Source organism: Opisthorchis viverrini (assembly GCF_000715545.1).
Source record: "Opisthorchis viverrini unplaced genomic scaffold opera_v5_321, whole genome shotgun sequence".
Taxonomy (NCBI): Eukaryota; Metazoa; Platyhelminthes; class Trematoda; order Opisthorchiida; family Opisthorchiidae; genus Opisthorchis; species Opisthorchis viverrini.
This window is the reverse complement of record NW_008751979.1, coordinates 539,203-555,831: the sequence shown is the minus strand read 5'-3', so window position 1 is coordinate 555,831 and position 16,629 is coordinate 539,203. Positions and strand designations below refer to the sequence as shown.

The 16,629-nt window shown below is 46.5% G+C and overlaps 2 protein-coding genes across 2 annotated transcripts in view; one reads left to right on the top strand and one right to left on the bottom strand.

The window, feature by feature from the left end:
* Positions 1-1,875: 1,875 nt before the first annotated feature.
* Positions 1,876-16,629, top strand: part of T265_09975 (hypothetical protein) — a gene marked incomplete at both ends in the record, with an annotated part of 25,370 nt that continues 10,616 nt past the window's right edge. The window contains 2 exons of the mRNA XM_009176212.1: positions 1,876-1,905; positions 15,582-15,793. Coding sequence (XP_009174476.1) covers positions 15,671-15,793 — 123 coding nt within the window. The remainder of the gene's footprint in view (positions 1,906-15,581; positions 15,794-16,629) is intronic.
* T265_09976 (hypothetical protein) overlaps positions 14,049-16,629 on the bottom strand; it is a gene marked incomplete at both ends in the record, with an annotated part of 9,322 nt that continues 6,741 nt past the window's right edge. The window contains one exon of the mRNA XM_009176213.1: positions 14,049-14,117. Within this exon, the coding sequence (XP_009174477.1) occupies positions 14,049-14,117 (69 nt within the window). The remainder of the gene's footprint in view (positions 14,118-16,629) is intronic.

The following is a 16,629-nucleotide window of genomic DNA, read 5'->3' as shown; positions in this document are numbered from 1 at the left end:
CTGCCCAGCTCCAAGCGTTCCACTTTCACCCTACCGCAACCGAAGTTGGATACTCTCCACATACATCCCAGAGTGAAAAAGGTGGTTAATTAAATCACTCGGAAAAATGCCGACTGGAAAGATGGAAAGTACACTTCTAGGAGCAGCTTAGGCACCTCTCTGCAAGACAGCCTGTGGAAATAGTGCATACGGGTGGATAAAATGTAGATCCCAACGACCCATCAGAGAAAATAAAGTTCAAGCTATCCTTACTGAAATGTGAGAAGGCTCAGGGATCGTACTGTGCATTCACCTCTCATAGGAAAGGGCGAAGGCCCGTCTGAAAAAGCTTGATGACGTAGTGTGTGACGAAAAAGTGTCCGAAAAATGGGACATATCCACGGCTATTCCTATCTTCAACAAGCGTACGGGGGCAATAGAAACCGCCGTGGCATCATTCTGTTTTCTGTGGCGCCTGGGGTGCTCTCTCAGATATGGCCCATTCCCGACCTCAGTGGCGCTCGTGGATCAAGGCTACTGCATTCAATGCTCAGCTCCCATCAAAATCCTCCCAACCAAAAACTCCACTGACAACCACGTATTTACACATGAACTACATCAGCTACCGTCTTCAATGCGCAGCTAAGACCCACCGCCCAAATTATCGGTGAACATAATCGTGGCAGCTGTATCCACTGTACGACAAGTACGCGGTTCTTCAAGCTGTTGTTGTTGTTGTTGCTGCTGATGATGATGATGTGAATTGGCCGCTTTGTTTGCCATGCACCACACACAGCTTCTGTTTGTCTGACTTCAGTCAGCTAGCAGTTTCTCTGTCAAATATATGCTGATAACCTAAACCGATGGTATCTGTCCACACTGCACGGATCGTGGGAGCCGTCAGAGTGACACGAAAATGGTGAGACGTGCTCGGTTGGGCACAAATATAATCCATAAAAATCAAGCGCGGCAAGTTTTTATTCGGAAATCACTTATTCCCGACGATTGTGCGCTCAAGATTTATTTTCTTCTGTACAAACGTCTGTGTGCGGAAAAACTACTATCACCGTGGATGGTGGTGATCTTGCAATTTGTTCGACTTTAGTGCACTAGAAGCTTGGCGTCAAACTAAGGCTTCCTGCTGTAAGTGAAGTAAGCCTGTGCTAAAAAGCCGGGGAGTACTACGTGAAACTCTTGTTCTGATTGGCAAGTTCCAATAATGTACGTCTCCAAAATTTCCGGGTGGAATCGGGACGGCGATTTCGGAGCAGATGAAGTATACACTGCTAGGGATTGCAAGGATGAAACATCGGACCAGTACTTTTCGGGGTAGTTTGACGGAGTTTTCATTAAAGTTTCCAAAACTTATGCCAGCTCAGAAGAAAGGACAACTCACAAGACCAGCGAAAATTCGGTCTCAGAATTTTTCGCTTGAGGGACCAGTCAACACGTGATCACGTGGTGTAAACTCCGTTGTTGAAGATGGAGAGGCGCTATATTTTGTCTATATGCCAGAGAATCACACTGCTGATCAAACGCTCGTAGCGGAACAGTTAACTGTTCAACGGCTGTGTAGTAACGGTATTTTCCTCAGCTTAGTACGCGGTCTGAGCCTCCCAATATAGCATTCACGTCGAAACAACCACGGTAGGCGTGCAAGTTGTATTAACGCCAAAAACCAAGAACGATTGTACAGCACTTCATACATATAATGTAAGCGGCGACAACTTCCTGGAAATTCTGATGCACTCTGGATGCGACTTTGGCAACCGGCATTCAACCAATACTGATTCACGATTAACTGTTGGGTCTGGACTTTCGACCATTCAGATCTCGCCTTGATGCCGGACTGGCAAGTGCCCCATACTTTTGGCCAATCCTGTGCGAGATTGGCTTCTTGACCGTAGCAGCGCCTAGTCGCGAGCGGTAAGTTGGCATACGCTTGGGATTCCGCCTAACAGGGTGCGATTTTATTCTCAGGACAGATTTGTGTGGCGCGTGCTGTTGGCGCTTCCTTTGATCTTCTCAGCATAGATTGTTCCTACTTATTGGACAAGACGCCTGTCAGAAAATCTCACATCACCACCAATATTCCTGTTACCCAGGCCAAATTGCATTTTGTGGACGGTTGCTTGTCCCTGAAGCGAATTTGTCTGCAAATTAGCCATGCTCGTGTAACGTTGGGTGACACTGATCTCTGGGAGGTGGAGCAACATGTTACGAAGCTGTAGCCTCACCCTTCCTGGCTTGCACGACCAGCGCTGGTTGACTTTAAGTCGGTCTGGTTGAACTCCGTGATTGTCAGACTCTACCTCTTGGTGAGTGAACCAAGCAGAAAAAAGTCTGACACAGTGAACGGAATGGACGCTGTTGCCCATGATTCTTAAGTTTATGTAGAAGGTGTGGAAGCTGGATCACTGTGTGTGATACTCACGGGTTGTCTTGCCCCGGATGCCCTAGTTGTTAAATGACAGGCAAAAAAGGAGTGAGAGCAATAATACAAATATGGTTTGTTGATTTGAAATAAGTGCTCCGTTGAAGAAATGGGAAGGAATTGAACTCACGGTATCGGAGCGGAAATTCGGAACGCTCGGCTGTCACTTCAGGATTACCAGTTTGAAGCGATCATTTCAGAAATTCTAGTACCGAACTATAGTTCAAGAGTCGACTGGTGTCGTAAGGTTTTGAGAGCCAACTAAAAAAAGACTACTGAATGCTGACGGATATTGTTTTTGGAAAACAACAAAGTAACGCGTGTCTTCCTGGTCTCGCGGACGAATTTTCAACCAGGTTATTTTGTTTCTAAACTTCGCCAAATTCTGTTTTATTTTTCAATTTCTTGGACAGTCGTCTCATGTTCAAGTGCCCCTTCAAGTGAAAGCCTTTTCATCTCCTCACCAGCTGATTACTGCTGCCATCGCGGATGTGGTCACCACCAAGTCAATGACGACTATTCTGAGTGGTTTCATGAGAACTGTACGGGCTTCCATCCACCAACATATTTTCTGGTCGTAACTATCACGTGGCTACCGATGTATGTTTTGTGTAACTTAGGCCCGTCACAGGCACGTGGCGATTCCTCCTTCCCACCCTCCGGCTCACCGCCCTTCACCTTCACCATCGTAACTACCCCACTACTAGCTCCGGCTCTAGTCCAGACTCCAGCCCCTCCATCCAAAGTAATGACCGTTTTCAGGGCTAACGAGACATCCCTCACCGACTCATCAGATTGAATAGCTATACACACCCGGAGAATTTCACAGAATGCCTTTAACGCCATTCCAGTTAGGCGAGCTGCCACAGAAACCGTTCAGATTACGCTTTTACATGACCAAGGTCACCGCCTGTGCTCAGACCGAAGGTAAGAAGGCAGTTTACGTCCTCATCCTTGGTGTCATATATTCTTGCGAAAAATTCCTGATCACTGTATAGCCTGTTTACACCACTCCGCAACATTCTCAGCTGGATATAATGTTCATAAACCGGTCCTTTCGGAGAGGTCCCTCTTTCCCCCGTCCGTCACTTGTCACTATCGTTGCTCTAACCTGAAGGACCAACGTCCTGCATGTAAGGTCCGTGGTTCGAACTCTGCTTCTCCACCTCGAGTACTCCTGTATGAGTTCGGGTAACATGACAGTATCTCGGCTTTATTCAAGTGGTATGATGACTAGGCACGAAAATGGCGCTACAGTTATTACCTTTATTGTTACAGCCCTGCAACTCTACCGGCTGGTCATCGACGAATTCCGTAGTGTTACCATTCAGTACAACCTAGCTTTTCCAAGCCGCGCGCCCCTTTTCCACCATTCACTGTGGTTGTGCTAACGGCAATAAAAAATCTGCCAAAACCTGGACAATCGTACCTTTCCTTTAGCCTTACGGAGTCGCCCTTAATCGCCAACAACACACAAAAATGACCACCGTATGTCTACGACCTCTCTTCACTTGACACTGACGCGATCGGCTAGTGATAGCCATTTATCTCTGCCTTTCGAGACCAACCAATTCAACCCCCATGCAGTCCATTAAGTTGTTCGATACAGAATCGTTCAGCTGCAGCACCTTTTCGTTGCCTAGCCAACATGCCACCTGAAGAAAGCACTGATCGGAAGGTTCGTGATTCGAACCTGACCTCTACCTCTCGACTTCCCCTGTCTAGACCTGGGCAACCTGGCAGTATCCCAGCCCTCGTGCAACTTTCGGGTGTCATGGCAGCTAGGCACCGGAAGGGTGCTACGAACGATTCGATTCGATTCGGTTGAGTTTTCCTCCATTGATGTACCTGCTTCACAGCCGATTATCCCAAGCCTACCCACATATATCCTACGTCTATCTTTATTACCTACTCAACACTGTTTCCCGCGTCCATAGGCTACCCACCACTCTCGAACATTCCACCTCATCCGTTGGATGCTTCCCACTGGGCTGGAACAGTACCATCGACTACTACCAGGAAATGGTTCTGAGTGTGCCTACGCCAACTACGCCAGTCCCTCAAACAAGCACACCTGTTTACTCGACATTGTTTCTCATCTCAGTAGTAGTAGTCATAATAACGGGTCGAGATGGCTCAAGTGGTTGGAGCGCGAATTTACTGACCGGAAGGTCCGTGGTTCGAACCCGACCTCTGCCACTCGACTTCCCCTGTCTAGGCTTGGGCGACCTGGCAGTATCCCAGCCCTCGTACCTCCTTCGTGTGGCATGGCAGCTAGGCACCGAAAGGATGCTACAGCTGAACGATTGTTATTTTAGTAATAATAATTCAGCTGTAACACCTTTTCGGTGCCTAGCTGCCATACCATCCGAACGAAGCACGACGGCTGGGATACTGCCAGGTTACCAAAGACTAGACAGGAAAAGTCGAGATGCAAGTGTCAGGTTCGAGGTGGCTCAGGTGGTTAGAGCGCGAATTTACTGACCGGAAGGTCCGTGGTTTGAACGCGACTTCAGTCTCTTGACTTCCCCTTTCTAGGCTTGGGTAACTTGGCACTATCCCAGTCCTCGTGTTTCCTTCGGATAGCATGGCAGTTAGGCACCGAAAGGTTGTTACAGCTGAGCGATCTCTCAGGTTCGAACCAAAGACATTCCGGTCAGTAAATTCTCTCTCTAACCACAGAGAGTGGACATTATTGACGGAAAGTTCCTGGAGATCTCTCCATACACTCACGGGCCCGTAATCATGAGTGTAAACAGCACAAGAAATGAGTGAAATTCCGCGGCATACCTTGGAATCGAATGCACTCTTGAAGTCAAAGAGCACCAAGATTGTGTCGTGCCTATACGCATATCGTCGTTCTAGCGCTTGAAGGAGTGTGAAGATGTACGCACATTCTCTTCCTGGTCGGAATTTAACATGCTGTTCTCGAGTTCGGTGTTCCCACGGCTTCGTAAGACGTAAAATAATCGACGCGAAGGGCCTGGTTACAACGAGGTTCAAGCTATATTTCTTTGATTGCCACGCACTGCAAGTACCCATTAACGATTCCCGCCGCTTAGTTGAGAAGACCTCTTTCGCCCGGGCATAGGCAAATCAGTTAGACAAGTATTGGATAAGGATTTCACTTCCATCCTTGACCAGATCTGTTGAGACTTCGTCAAGATCAGCAGCTCGGTGACGATTGTGAAGCCTTTAGGAGTTCCAAGTTCAGTCTCCATTACTGCGTTGCTGGTCTGGAATTTAGCTGACCAACTGCTGTTGAAGGTTTTCAGCCCCTCTATTCTGACACTTCTTTGTTGGAGATAGCGGGTCGTTGCTCTCATTGATTGTCTCACTTACTAGAGGCCTCTTTGGACTGCTGCGCTTATCAACTGGGACAGTTTACGTCACCCCCAGAGTTTATCGTCTCCTGGATCTTCTCTGGATCCTCCAAGCTTCTCGATTTGCGCGGATGGTTTTCATCTGATAGTTCGTACTCTCGGCCAGGGGGAATACATGTCCGAGCTTCGAGGAATTTTAGAATATTACTTAAGATCCAGCGCTTGAATGTAGTTGGTTGCGCCGTTTCGCAAGCAGAGCATGCAGCATCTTTCAGATTTGCGGATGGTACCTTCCAGTAAGGATCAACACCAGAAGACATCTTGTCTGAAAGGGACTTCAGTTCGTGGTTCTGGTAGACTTCACCTCAAGGTCTGAGAGCTTCCCAATGGCCGGGCAAGGTATGCGCATCTAGCATCCCCTGAAAGTTGCAACGAGCAAACGCATGGTCCGGCGATCAATGGTTGACCCACGCCACCTGTAGCCAATACCGATGTGGTTTATCTGTGTTGCAGGTTGGCTTGCATATAAGGAGCACCTTGTGACTGAGCGGCTTTGGTTGTTACGCAAGTTAGTACTATACAGAAATAGTCTGGTCAGCACAGGCGTTCGCCGTTGTCCCTGTGTCTCGACTCTATTTGAAGACGACCACCCAGTTGACCCCCAGCAACGTCAAGTCTACTTGCTTGCCGCAACAAGGAGCTCAACTCGTCCTGAAAAGTGTCTGCGATATATCAGAGTTGAAATTTCCTGGTGCCTAATCGGATACGATGAACAGACAGCGACTATCGGCGCCTTTGTGGTATATTCTCACAGACTGCCAACGGGTAGCCATTCAACCGGAAAACCTTCGGTTTCAGTGGCTTGGAACCAGTCACCGCGGGTTCTGTATCACCAGATCTGCGCAACCAGAGCGAGAGGAAAACCGATGGAGAGGTCCGTTGAATGATGTTTGGGTTTTGAATCCTCGTTTCAAAGAGACACACCACATCAACGGAAAGCTTAACCAGCGTGCATGCGAGAGCAATCTGTTGCCCGGCGTGTTTAAGACTGCGGACGTCGAAGGCTGTCAAATAAACAGCGTTGGTGTGACGGCCTGGCCAACCGTAAATGTTGCGGCCAGTGGCAGTTGTCAATTTTTAAGAATTTGCCTTCAATTTTCACCGTTGTTTCATCTGAAATTTGCCGGTACGCTCTGACCTATGGGGCGAGATGAATCAGTAGTTAGAGCGCACATTTGCTGGCCGGAAGGTTCGTGGTTCGAACCCTAACTCAGTCTCTCGACTTCCCTTGTCTAGGCTTGTGCAACTTGGCAGTATCCCACCCACGTGGTTCTTTCATGGCAGCTAGGCACCGGAAGGGGGTTACAGCTGAGCGATTATAATTATTTACCTACCCTTTGCCTGAAGATGCAAAACTGGCTGCTTGTCGGTCTCGTCTATCGATCCCCATCCGCCTCATAGTAGAGACGGTGCATTTTAATCCAGTCTCTTCCAATCAGTACCCAACCTAAGCTACTCCCGCCTCCTGCTGCTAGAGGGTCTCAACTGCCCAACAATCAACTGGGAGATTTAATCTTGCTCCTGTTTTTTCCAACATCACACATCACATCTTTAGAATGGCTCCAACACTGCTTTGACCCCACAATATTCCAGAAGGACCAGCAACCAGTAACCACACTTCTTCCTTATGAACTAAAGCGACGTGATAGATGAGATTACTGTCATTCCACCATTAGGCAAAAGTGACCACACTATCCTCTCTTGGGATCCCCTGTGTTACAGCCACTCCCTTTCTGTAACCTCTGTTCCGCGCTCCACATACTACCGTGATGACTACCGGCATAATGACCTACCTACAATCAGTGAACTGGTCACCCTTGAAGCCTCTTTCCCCAAAGGACGTGAAAAACGAAATATCATTCCATTTCCCCGATGCGTGCGAAATCCTTTGTGTGAACATCGAAGCTCATTCTATTGTTTCTGGGAGAGTTTCCTTGCAGTAGAATGCTACAGAATGTAAAAAAAGAGTAACTGATTCTCGCATACGAGCTTCTCCAAGACTTTTCCCGCATCTCCGGTCCTTAAAGAGCCGAACAATTTTCACTGTTCCATGGTTCTCACTCTTACATCACAAGACGCGGCTTCTCAGTATCTATACAGGCGTGCAAAACCCTGATTTTGACACGGAATTCTTCATAACCAATGAACTGCAGATACCGGATGATCTTGAAAAGATCGCTTTCTAAGTCGGTGAAGTAGCCAGACTTCCCTCTACGACCTAGCAGCTCTCCTAGTCCTGACGGCATCTACCTAAAAGTAATCAAAGAACGTGTCCACATGCCGACCGCTTCATATCAACTTATGTTTCCCTCCTCTGATCCTCTTCCTTCTGAAGGCGTACGAGTATCTATTTTCTCTACAAGGTTGTAGTCACCACGACCCAGATAACTTTCGTCACAGTGTGAAGTAAAGTCGAGTGTAAAGTAACGGAAAATCGTCAAATTTTTGCTTTATTATCCTAATCACCAATAAGTCGCTCTCTCAGTACTTTTCTCCTCCGATCCTGCGTTATGAACCTAACACACTTCCTCTCCAGCACATCTTAACAATCGGACACCTCTTGTTCGTGGAAAAGGATGCCATCCACATTCCAATGTTTTGCTATGATGACTTTGGGGTTTTTAATTCCTCCAATCTTTACATTTCTATAGTCTTCCACTTCTCCAAGAGGGTGATCTGATTTGTGAGCCTCTCCCTTGGAACGTTTCCCCACCAGGTCAATACAACGTTGTCATTCCACTTTTGTCACCCCCTGATGGAGTACTACGAGATTGTGTGATTCCTTTCTGGCTGAAACGCGACATTACTTTTAAGATATACCAACGAAAGGAACAAAAGTATTACTACGTCCTGGATACTCCTGCTCTGAACGACTTGATTTTAAAATCTTTCCCTCTTGGAATATTACAGTCTTAGAGGATGTCTCTTATACACTTGAACTCTTTCACTCTGACATCCAAGACAAATCTTTTACCCTTTCCCACAGTACCAGCCTTCGAAGTCACAGTCTCAAACTCTCCCAACAGGGATACACTAGCCAACCAAAGAGAAACTCTTCCATCTCCATTGTTATCCCTTTCTGGAACAAACTCACAAATAGGACGCTTTGCCACCCCCACCTTCGTTGCCTTCAAGCGCGAAATTGACCACTCCAGAATATTGCCTCTTAACGCTACGTTCTTGCCTCACTATTCACCACCCCGCCTGCCACTTGTCCCTCAAATTTCTTGCTTTCCCTTGGTAAGACTTCAAAGGGCGGATTCCTGAATTTACAGTCGAGGATTATCCCCTCATGCTCTTAGTTACTTCATTCAGTAGACCACCTAGGTTTTCAACTAATCTCCTTAAGGCCTACTATCACACGTAGTAGACCTCCCTTTATCTGCATCCCTATTCACATACGGTGACTGAATTCATGGCTGGGATCGCGTCTTGCCGAACCGAGTCTACGAGCCTTTGGATTCCTCCATCGAAGCTATTGTCTGCGCGGTCGCGCCAACTTCGTATATACGTAAACAAAAACGAGTTTTGAGAAATTGGCTGATAACACCGTGAGTTCTAACAATGAACAGTTAGTAAAAAGTACCGGTAGTTTAAGACGCGGAACTCAAAGGTAGATACACAACCAGACCCTTCGCCTCAGAGAAGCCTTAGTCCAAAGTTCCCCAGAAAAGACAGTATCATCAGCTGTCTTAATGAACAATTGAAACAAAGTGCCAGAGAATATGGTCGTCATTGGTCAGTACGCTCTAATTCGCACTGGATGAACATTTTCGATACAACTTGGACAGAGGGTGTGACATAACGCCTAGAGACCCATATCCTCAGGCAAGTTTTATGTCATGTTGAGGCACTCAGATATCGTTGTGATGGCCAGAGATCGGAATGCACAGGCCAGCAGGCGTAGCGCATCTGAGACTCAATTAGTTATTCCACATGGATTGGATTCGGTACATAAGGACGGTGGCGAACGATTGCTTCAGATATGTGCTAACTTCAGACTGTTTTTTATGTAGTACTAACTTCCGAGATAGCTAAATTCGTTTGGTCTTATGGTGTTCTCCAACGGCGTGTGAGACCGAATTGGTCACATGCCTGTCAGTTACCGATGGCGCGAATCAATAACCGACTGCCGCTATTTGTGGACTTGTGTGTTCATCCGGAGTCGCTCCTCTTTTCGGTTTCCAGGGCTGTGTAAGATGTGGACAAGTTATTTAGCAGCTGAGAGCCTGGCATTCCCGGAAGTTAGACGAATTCATCGGAAGTCTTCTGGGATCCCTTCTAACTGCTCCACCATCAGATGTGAATTCCTACTGGGATGGGATCGTCATGCCTTTGCGCAGTGCAGCGAATTTTACCTGTGACAGCGCTACCGGGTTCGCCAACTCAATGTTACTCGGACTGAATAATGACATTACTTGAATCTTAAAGAGATGTCGCCGCTGTTCCGGAGCATATTTTGACCCGACGAATTATCAGCCGCCACTTGAGGGTGAGGGTGTATTCAAATTTTGATGCCTGATGAATGCGAAAAGCTAAGGAAATAGAAAATTTCTAGCAGGCCGGGAATGCTCGAAGATAATTTTAGTTGATCCGTTCGGCCGGTCCCTGGAAGCCGCCTGCATACAAAACCGTCAAGGATCATAGTGACTCGAGAGCGGCATGCGGGTTTCCAGCCTGGTAGGGATCGGGTTGACTAAATCTTCACACTACGAGGTGCTAGCACAGCGCCATACGTATAAGCGATCTACAATTTGAATATTCCTGGATTTTCAAATCGCATTTGACTCTGTTGGCCGGTATATTTTTGACATGATTGCCCAGCGAGAATGCCCCTGCACTTGGTGAGCCTAGTAAGTTCCTTGTATTCTCAGACTTTATGGCGTGAGAGCTCTTCAACAACTCCCGTACACAGTGGTATCCTTCAGGAGTATCCACTCTATCCATTCCTATTTACTTTCGTGGTGGACGAGGTGCTGAGACGAGCACTGAAAGGATTTCAAAACGCTGGTATTGAGATAGCTGCTGACGAAACACTTATCGGTCCGGTATGTGCAGAGGACATCCCCATCTTCAAAAAGAAGAACACGTGGGTGTTTTTAGATGAAATGATCAGCCATTCTGTTCTTTGGCATGCGCTTTGTACTCAGGAAATGTACGGTCATGCTGTCACTGAACACGCCAATTACAATCCAGAAAGATAATAAAGGTACTCGTTCAGCTGCAACATCCTGTCGGTGCCTAGCTGCTATGCCAACCAAAGGAAGCACGAGGGCTAGAATACTGCCATGTTACCCACGCCTAGATAGGGAAAGCCGGGAGGCCGGGGTCGGGTTCGAGCCATGGATCTTCCCATCAGTAAATTCGCGCTCTAACCACTGAGCCATCCACTGAGGGGCATTCGGAGTTTTACTTATGTTGGAAGTTGTATCGATTCCGATTATACTGTGACAGATGAGGTCAATACATGAACATGTCTTTCTCCCGTTTGTTGTGCTTGCTAGAGAGCACCTTGGGTGCGACGGATGCTGGGCTGATGCCAAGATGGTTTGCATAGCATTCCCGCGTCGTTCTTGAATACTGGAATCACCGTCGAGGCGCGCCATTCCACTGATATTCCGTTTTCGTACCAATTCATCCGAGTTGTGTCGTTTGAATGTTTATCAGATTGTTTACCTTTGAAAAGTTCGGGTTTCTCGTCGCGTTGGAAGAACGCTATCTCATGCTGGATTTGCGTTTCTGACAGTGAGCAGATGACGACGTTTCATGCTTGGTGGTTGGGTTTCTCCAGAGATTGCGTTGAAAAAGGCCAGCTGAACCGTTTTGTAATGTGTTCAGCTCATCGTACAAGACGATGATTGAGGGAATGAACTGCCGTTCCTTCGATTTTGCAGATCACTTTGCTGACACCTTTCCTTTTGCCGGTTAGCCGAATCAGCTTAAATATGCCGCGGCTGTTTCATGCGGTGGAAGCCTTCATCTCCTGCGCCTTTGCAGTTCACCAGCGTTCTCTCATCATATAGGCTTTTGATTATCCGTTGTTTGAGGGATATGTGTGCTTAATCATAGTCACTGGTTGCTGGTGTGGCTTTTCTGGCACTAATACGATCTACTGATCTCGACGATATCCAGTGTTCATCTTGTTGAGTCGGATGTCTTACCGAAATATACCGGGACTTACCGTTGTTGTTACTTTGATTTACCTCCAACCTGAATCTTTCATCTGAAAGTTCGCCCACAGGTTAATGGGTGGATTTAATGTTTCCTTCTGGAGCCATACTCTTGGCTTTTAACTTTGAAGTGGTTAATAGGGTGTTAGTGACTCTACTTGGATCCGATTACCCATCTTGTTGTGGAGATTTCGCCTCGTCCGAGGAGGCGTATGATGGGGGTTGGCACCCCGATTTAGGGTGTTAGTGACTCTACTTGGATCCGATTACCCATCTTGTTGTGGAGATTTCGCCTCGTCCGAGGAGGCGTATGATAGAGGATAGGCACCCCGATTATATATTACAAACTAAATGTGTTTAGAACTGCATTGGGCTACTGATAAGGTTTCGTCGCCACTGACAACAACACTGGGGAGTCGAAATGTGCGGTTTTTTAGGAATAATCTGTGACCCATTTTCAGGGGGAGACAGCATCAGTGCTTCCATAAATCTGGAACCGCCAGTCGCCTGGAAAATGCACTTTACTGCCTCCAAATACCAATCGCAGTGGACAAAGTGGTTTGTTCCTTGATCGTCCCTTAGCGTGATTGCTCGCAGTACAAAAATCTGCTGGGTTTCTCTTGTTCCTAAGTTGGTTGCACTTTTATGAGCCTGTCGGATTCTTTTAACACTCAAGCTCGATAAACATATCAAAGCGACAGCTATCATTGGATATTCTCCAGGACGAGTGCATCCATTCGTGTGTTCTGAACAGCTCAATGCGTTTAAATCGTGCTCCTTACTCTTCTTACAAGAAGTCTCCCAGTGTCGTTTTTTCTCCCTCCTGTAATCCACTTGCGAGTATTTCCCGCTAGTTGAGAGTGGTGCTCCACAAGATTGACCTTTGGCTGTCACGAATGAGGATTCTCTCAATTGTCATGGCTGTCAAATCTGCCGCTAGTAACGTGATTTTGAAAATAACCTACAAACCTTGAAGGTGAGAATGTCTTTCGCTACTCTACGAATCGCTTGGCGATAGTGAGGTATCTGCTTATGGCTCAAAGAATGCGTGTACAACACATCTGTGTGTGAAGTGTATCTCCGTAGGCGCGAAGCTGGCCAGCAGTTCTGTGCATTCTACCATCTCTTCGTGTTAGGTGTCTTGCTTGTCTGGTGTCATCACTGTGTGCCCATTACGGAATTACCATGATGGGTCCTAGTTGATGTGATGAGTGCGCCATTGATATACGTGCTCAAAGGTATTCGGCATTTCAGCCGAGGGGCTAGAGAATTTAACGTTTTTGGATGTCACCAGTTCTACAGAAGCTGCTTCGTACAGAGTACCAGCTTTCCTCAGAACGAGCTGTGTCCTGTAGCTTCGTTATTGAAATATTGAGACTAAACTTGCCGTGTTCGTACCTGAGTATGAGTAGTGCGTTACGAATATACATTTATCGCGATATCTCGAATATCATAGCAGCTGAAACATGAGGTGGTCTGGTGTAGCCTATTCAGTTGCCTGGAAACATCACAAACGAGAGATTCAGCTGGGTTACAGTTGAGTCTCGCGCAAAACCAAATTGGTTTGCAAATGAGTGTATTTCGCTAAACTTTTCGGACTCTGACAACGAGAGGATCTAAATCTACCTCTTGCCGTTAAACCGTAGCAACCAAAGCATACCACCTACAAACAGCGTCTCTGCGCTAGCCGAAGGATAAACTTTTGTAAGGAAAGCCTACTTATCCACGAAATCCGACCAAACTTGTGGACTGGCAAATGAAGTCGTTTAGATGGAAGGTTGAAAAGCCTTTTTCAAATTTACTAAATGCACCATTCAGGTGTGGTTGTCAATGCTTAAACCACGAACTTCCTGATCCCAAGTTTGCTGTTTGAACCTAGTCTCGTTACTGTGACTCTCCCTCTGGGTGACAGCTGTTAGGCACCGAAATGCTACAGCAACTAGCTCCTGTCCCAGGCCTTAGGTCGAAAGCTTGGGTCACCGTATCAGGCAAAGTCAAAGGACTTAGGAATATCCTGCAGAAAATCTTCGATTTCGTCTCACGGGTCAAAAGCAGGTCACGGGTCTACCGTTTTCTTTCGGATTACATACTGGCGATAGCTGAGGTGTCAACAGCTGTGGCGGTAGTTAATAGGCGACATCGGGCTATCTTCTTTTAAAGAAAAAGGAAGTCAGAAAAAGGAAGATCGGTATCGGGATTGGTCAGGTCGTTTTGTTGAGGCTTGGGAGCAAGTGGAGTTTCTTCTTTAGAGCGAAATATAAAGTTGGCGAAGTGATAATGAGGAATTTTGACGACATTAGGTGCAGTTCTGATAGTCTGTCAGGATATCAAGAATGTCTCCGAGACCTGAAGCTTTGCAAACCTTTAGGTTGTGGAAGCTGATGAACTATTTAAACAATAGTTGAAACGATAAGATGTTTGGGTGATCCGTAGTCGCGATAGAGTGATAAACAGTTTGATGTGAGTAGCTCGATTAGGATGTAGCTCTCTCTTCAGGGAGGGTCCGATTGCACGAGATTTGGTTGGGATCGGGGGACACAAAGAAATGCTCCAAAACTGGCCGCTTAATGGAGTGAAGACCAACTTCCTACCCTTTCGTTTCAGTTTTTTATTTTGTTTTTTATGCAGACGTTTCTCACAACAGAAGTGAGAATTCGAGAAGGAGGGTAGCTCTAATCGATAAACAAGAAACAGTGGGGAAAATATGGATGCACTGCACATGCTGAGTGACCGAGCCCGTCTATGATGCAACGCCTTTTTTTACTTTTACGATACTTGGGGTGATACAGAAAGGGTTCTGTATGGTGTCTGCAGTGTGTTTCATAACAGATTCGTCAGGAGGGGGATGCCCGATAAACACAGTTTCCCGATTTTCTGGGTTAGGGGGTTGGAACATGTAGGACGACTGACTCCCTAAAAGAGCTTTCACTCCTGTAACAGTGTGCATGCTTGTACACAACTGCTGCCTTTAGGTCATGATTTTCGGCCAAGCTTTTTGTTGAGGGCCACGATCATCGTCCTGTTTACATTTTGACTTCTCGGGGGTATTGAATCCAAAGTATATTTTACAGCAGTGAAGCGTCGTGGTCGACGCCGATGATGATGGTAGTGACAGTGATGTTGGCAATGATGATGGTGTTGGTGGTCGTATGTATTATCTAAGATTACGGTATCTCGGCAGTTTGCAGCAATGAAAATGGTGGTGTGGGAGTGCGATAAGACACGATGAGACACCATTTCCCTACTTTCTCCTGCTTACTCGATGGCTCCCTTGTCACCGAAGTTTTGACACAGTTACATGAATAACCTTGCACGGAATATCCAAACGAGGCCATTCTCCAACTGAATGTGCCTCGGTTCACCTAAAATATCGAAGTTTAACCCTTTATTCATAGTGTGGGAAGGACAGTAGAAATTCACGGACTGCACTGTCGTTTCCCCCTGTTTGGGGCTCATCAGATGGAAGGGATTCTTGGATTTTCAGTAATTTTCTAGTCGTACTCAATTTACCGCAAACAGGGTTGCATGGACAGTGTGGCGTCGGCGTCCTCGCAACTGTTTTAATAACATGTATAGAACCTGACACTGTATGTGTACCTTTTCTGTTACTCGCAGCGATTTGGACAACTCCTCTGATCCTCTCAGAGACGCTTATTTGATTGGTGCGATCGTGTTCATCTCGCGATTATTTCCTTCTTGTCGCCATGGATCGCGCTCCGCAAACTTACGAGCCAACTTATGAAACACACTCGGAAGTAGTTGAAACAACTGCGGTGGTCAATGTTGCATTTGTCAAAAGCATGGGTGGCATACTGAAGATATGTGAGGTAAGCTTTGAAGTTCCTCCCAGTCGAACACCTAGGGTTGACCTATCAGTTGATCTGATGCCGATTATACATGTACTGAACAATGTTAACTTCCGTTTCTGTTCTATCTTTGTGTTGATATATATATATATATATATAATATACATATAGCCTTTCACAGTCCTGTTTCAACTCTAATTACCGTGGTCACTTTGACTGACAGGTGTCTAAGAAGTATATCTCGTGATTTTCAGACAATCACTGTCGTCAACTCACTTGTGAGCCACGTGATAAGTCCTGGTTAGCTTTTTGGTTCGTTTTAGGATAACTCACCGGATAAGTATAGGTTTTTTATCATGTACGTGTACATTCATATGCGGAAATGAGTTGGTGCTGATTTTCTCTTTCTCCTTGTGTACCCCTTAAAGGTTGTTCTTAGTTGCATCGTGTTGATCTGTGTCGCGTCAGCCTCCGGTTGGTCGTATGTATCGTCTGGAGGGTGGGTCAACTTTGTGGCAGCCATTACCCTTGTGTTTGCTGCCCTGTTCTACATCTTCTATTTGTTCAATGTGATCAGACGGCTGCGGGGCCCTTGGGTAATCATTGTAAGTTGTGTGATGATATCCCGATCGCGATATTAGCCATCCACTTAGGCTTCTTGGTTTCTCGATACAGCTAACAGCTAATGCATAGGAATGTGTTTGCCCTTGCGACCACTGGATATTTCAGGAAGTGGCAGTGTTCAAAAATATGTTGACATGTCGACTGTCCTTTGCGCTCATTGTGTTTCTACCACAGAACATTGACAGTTCGGGTTAGTACTGTCAGCATCTCGGTGTTTCGAGACACCGCATCCC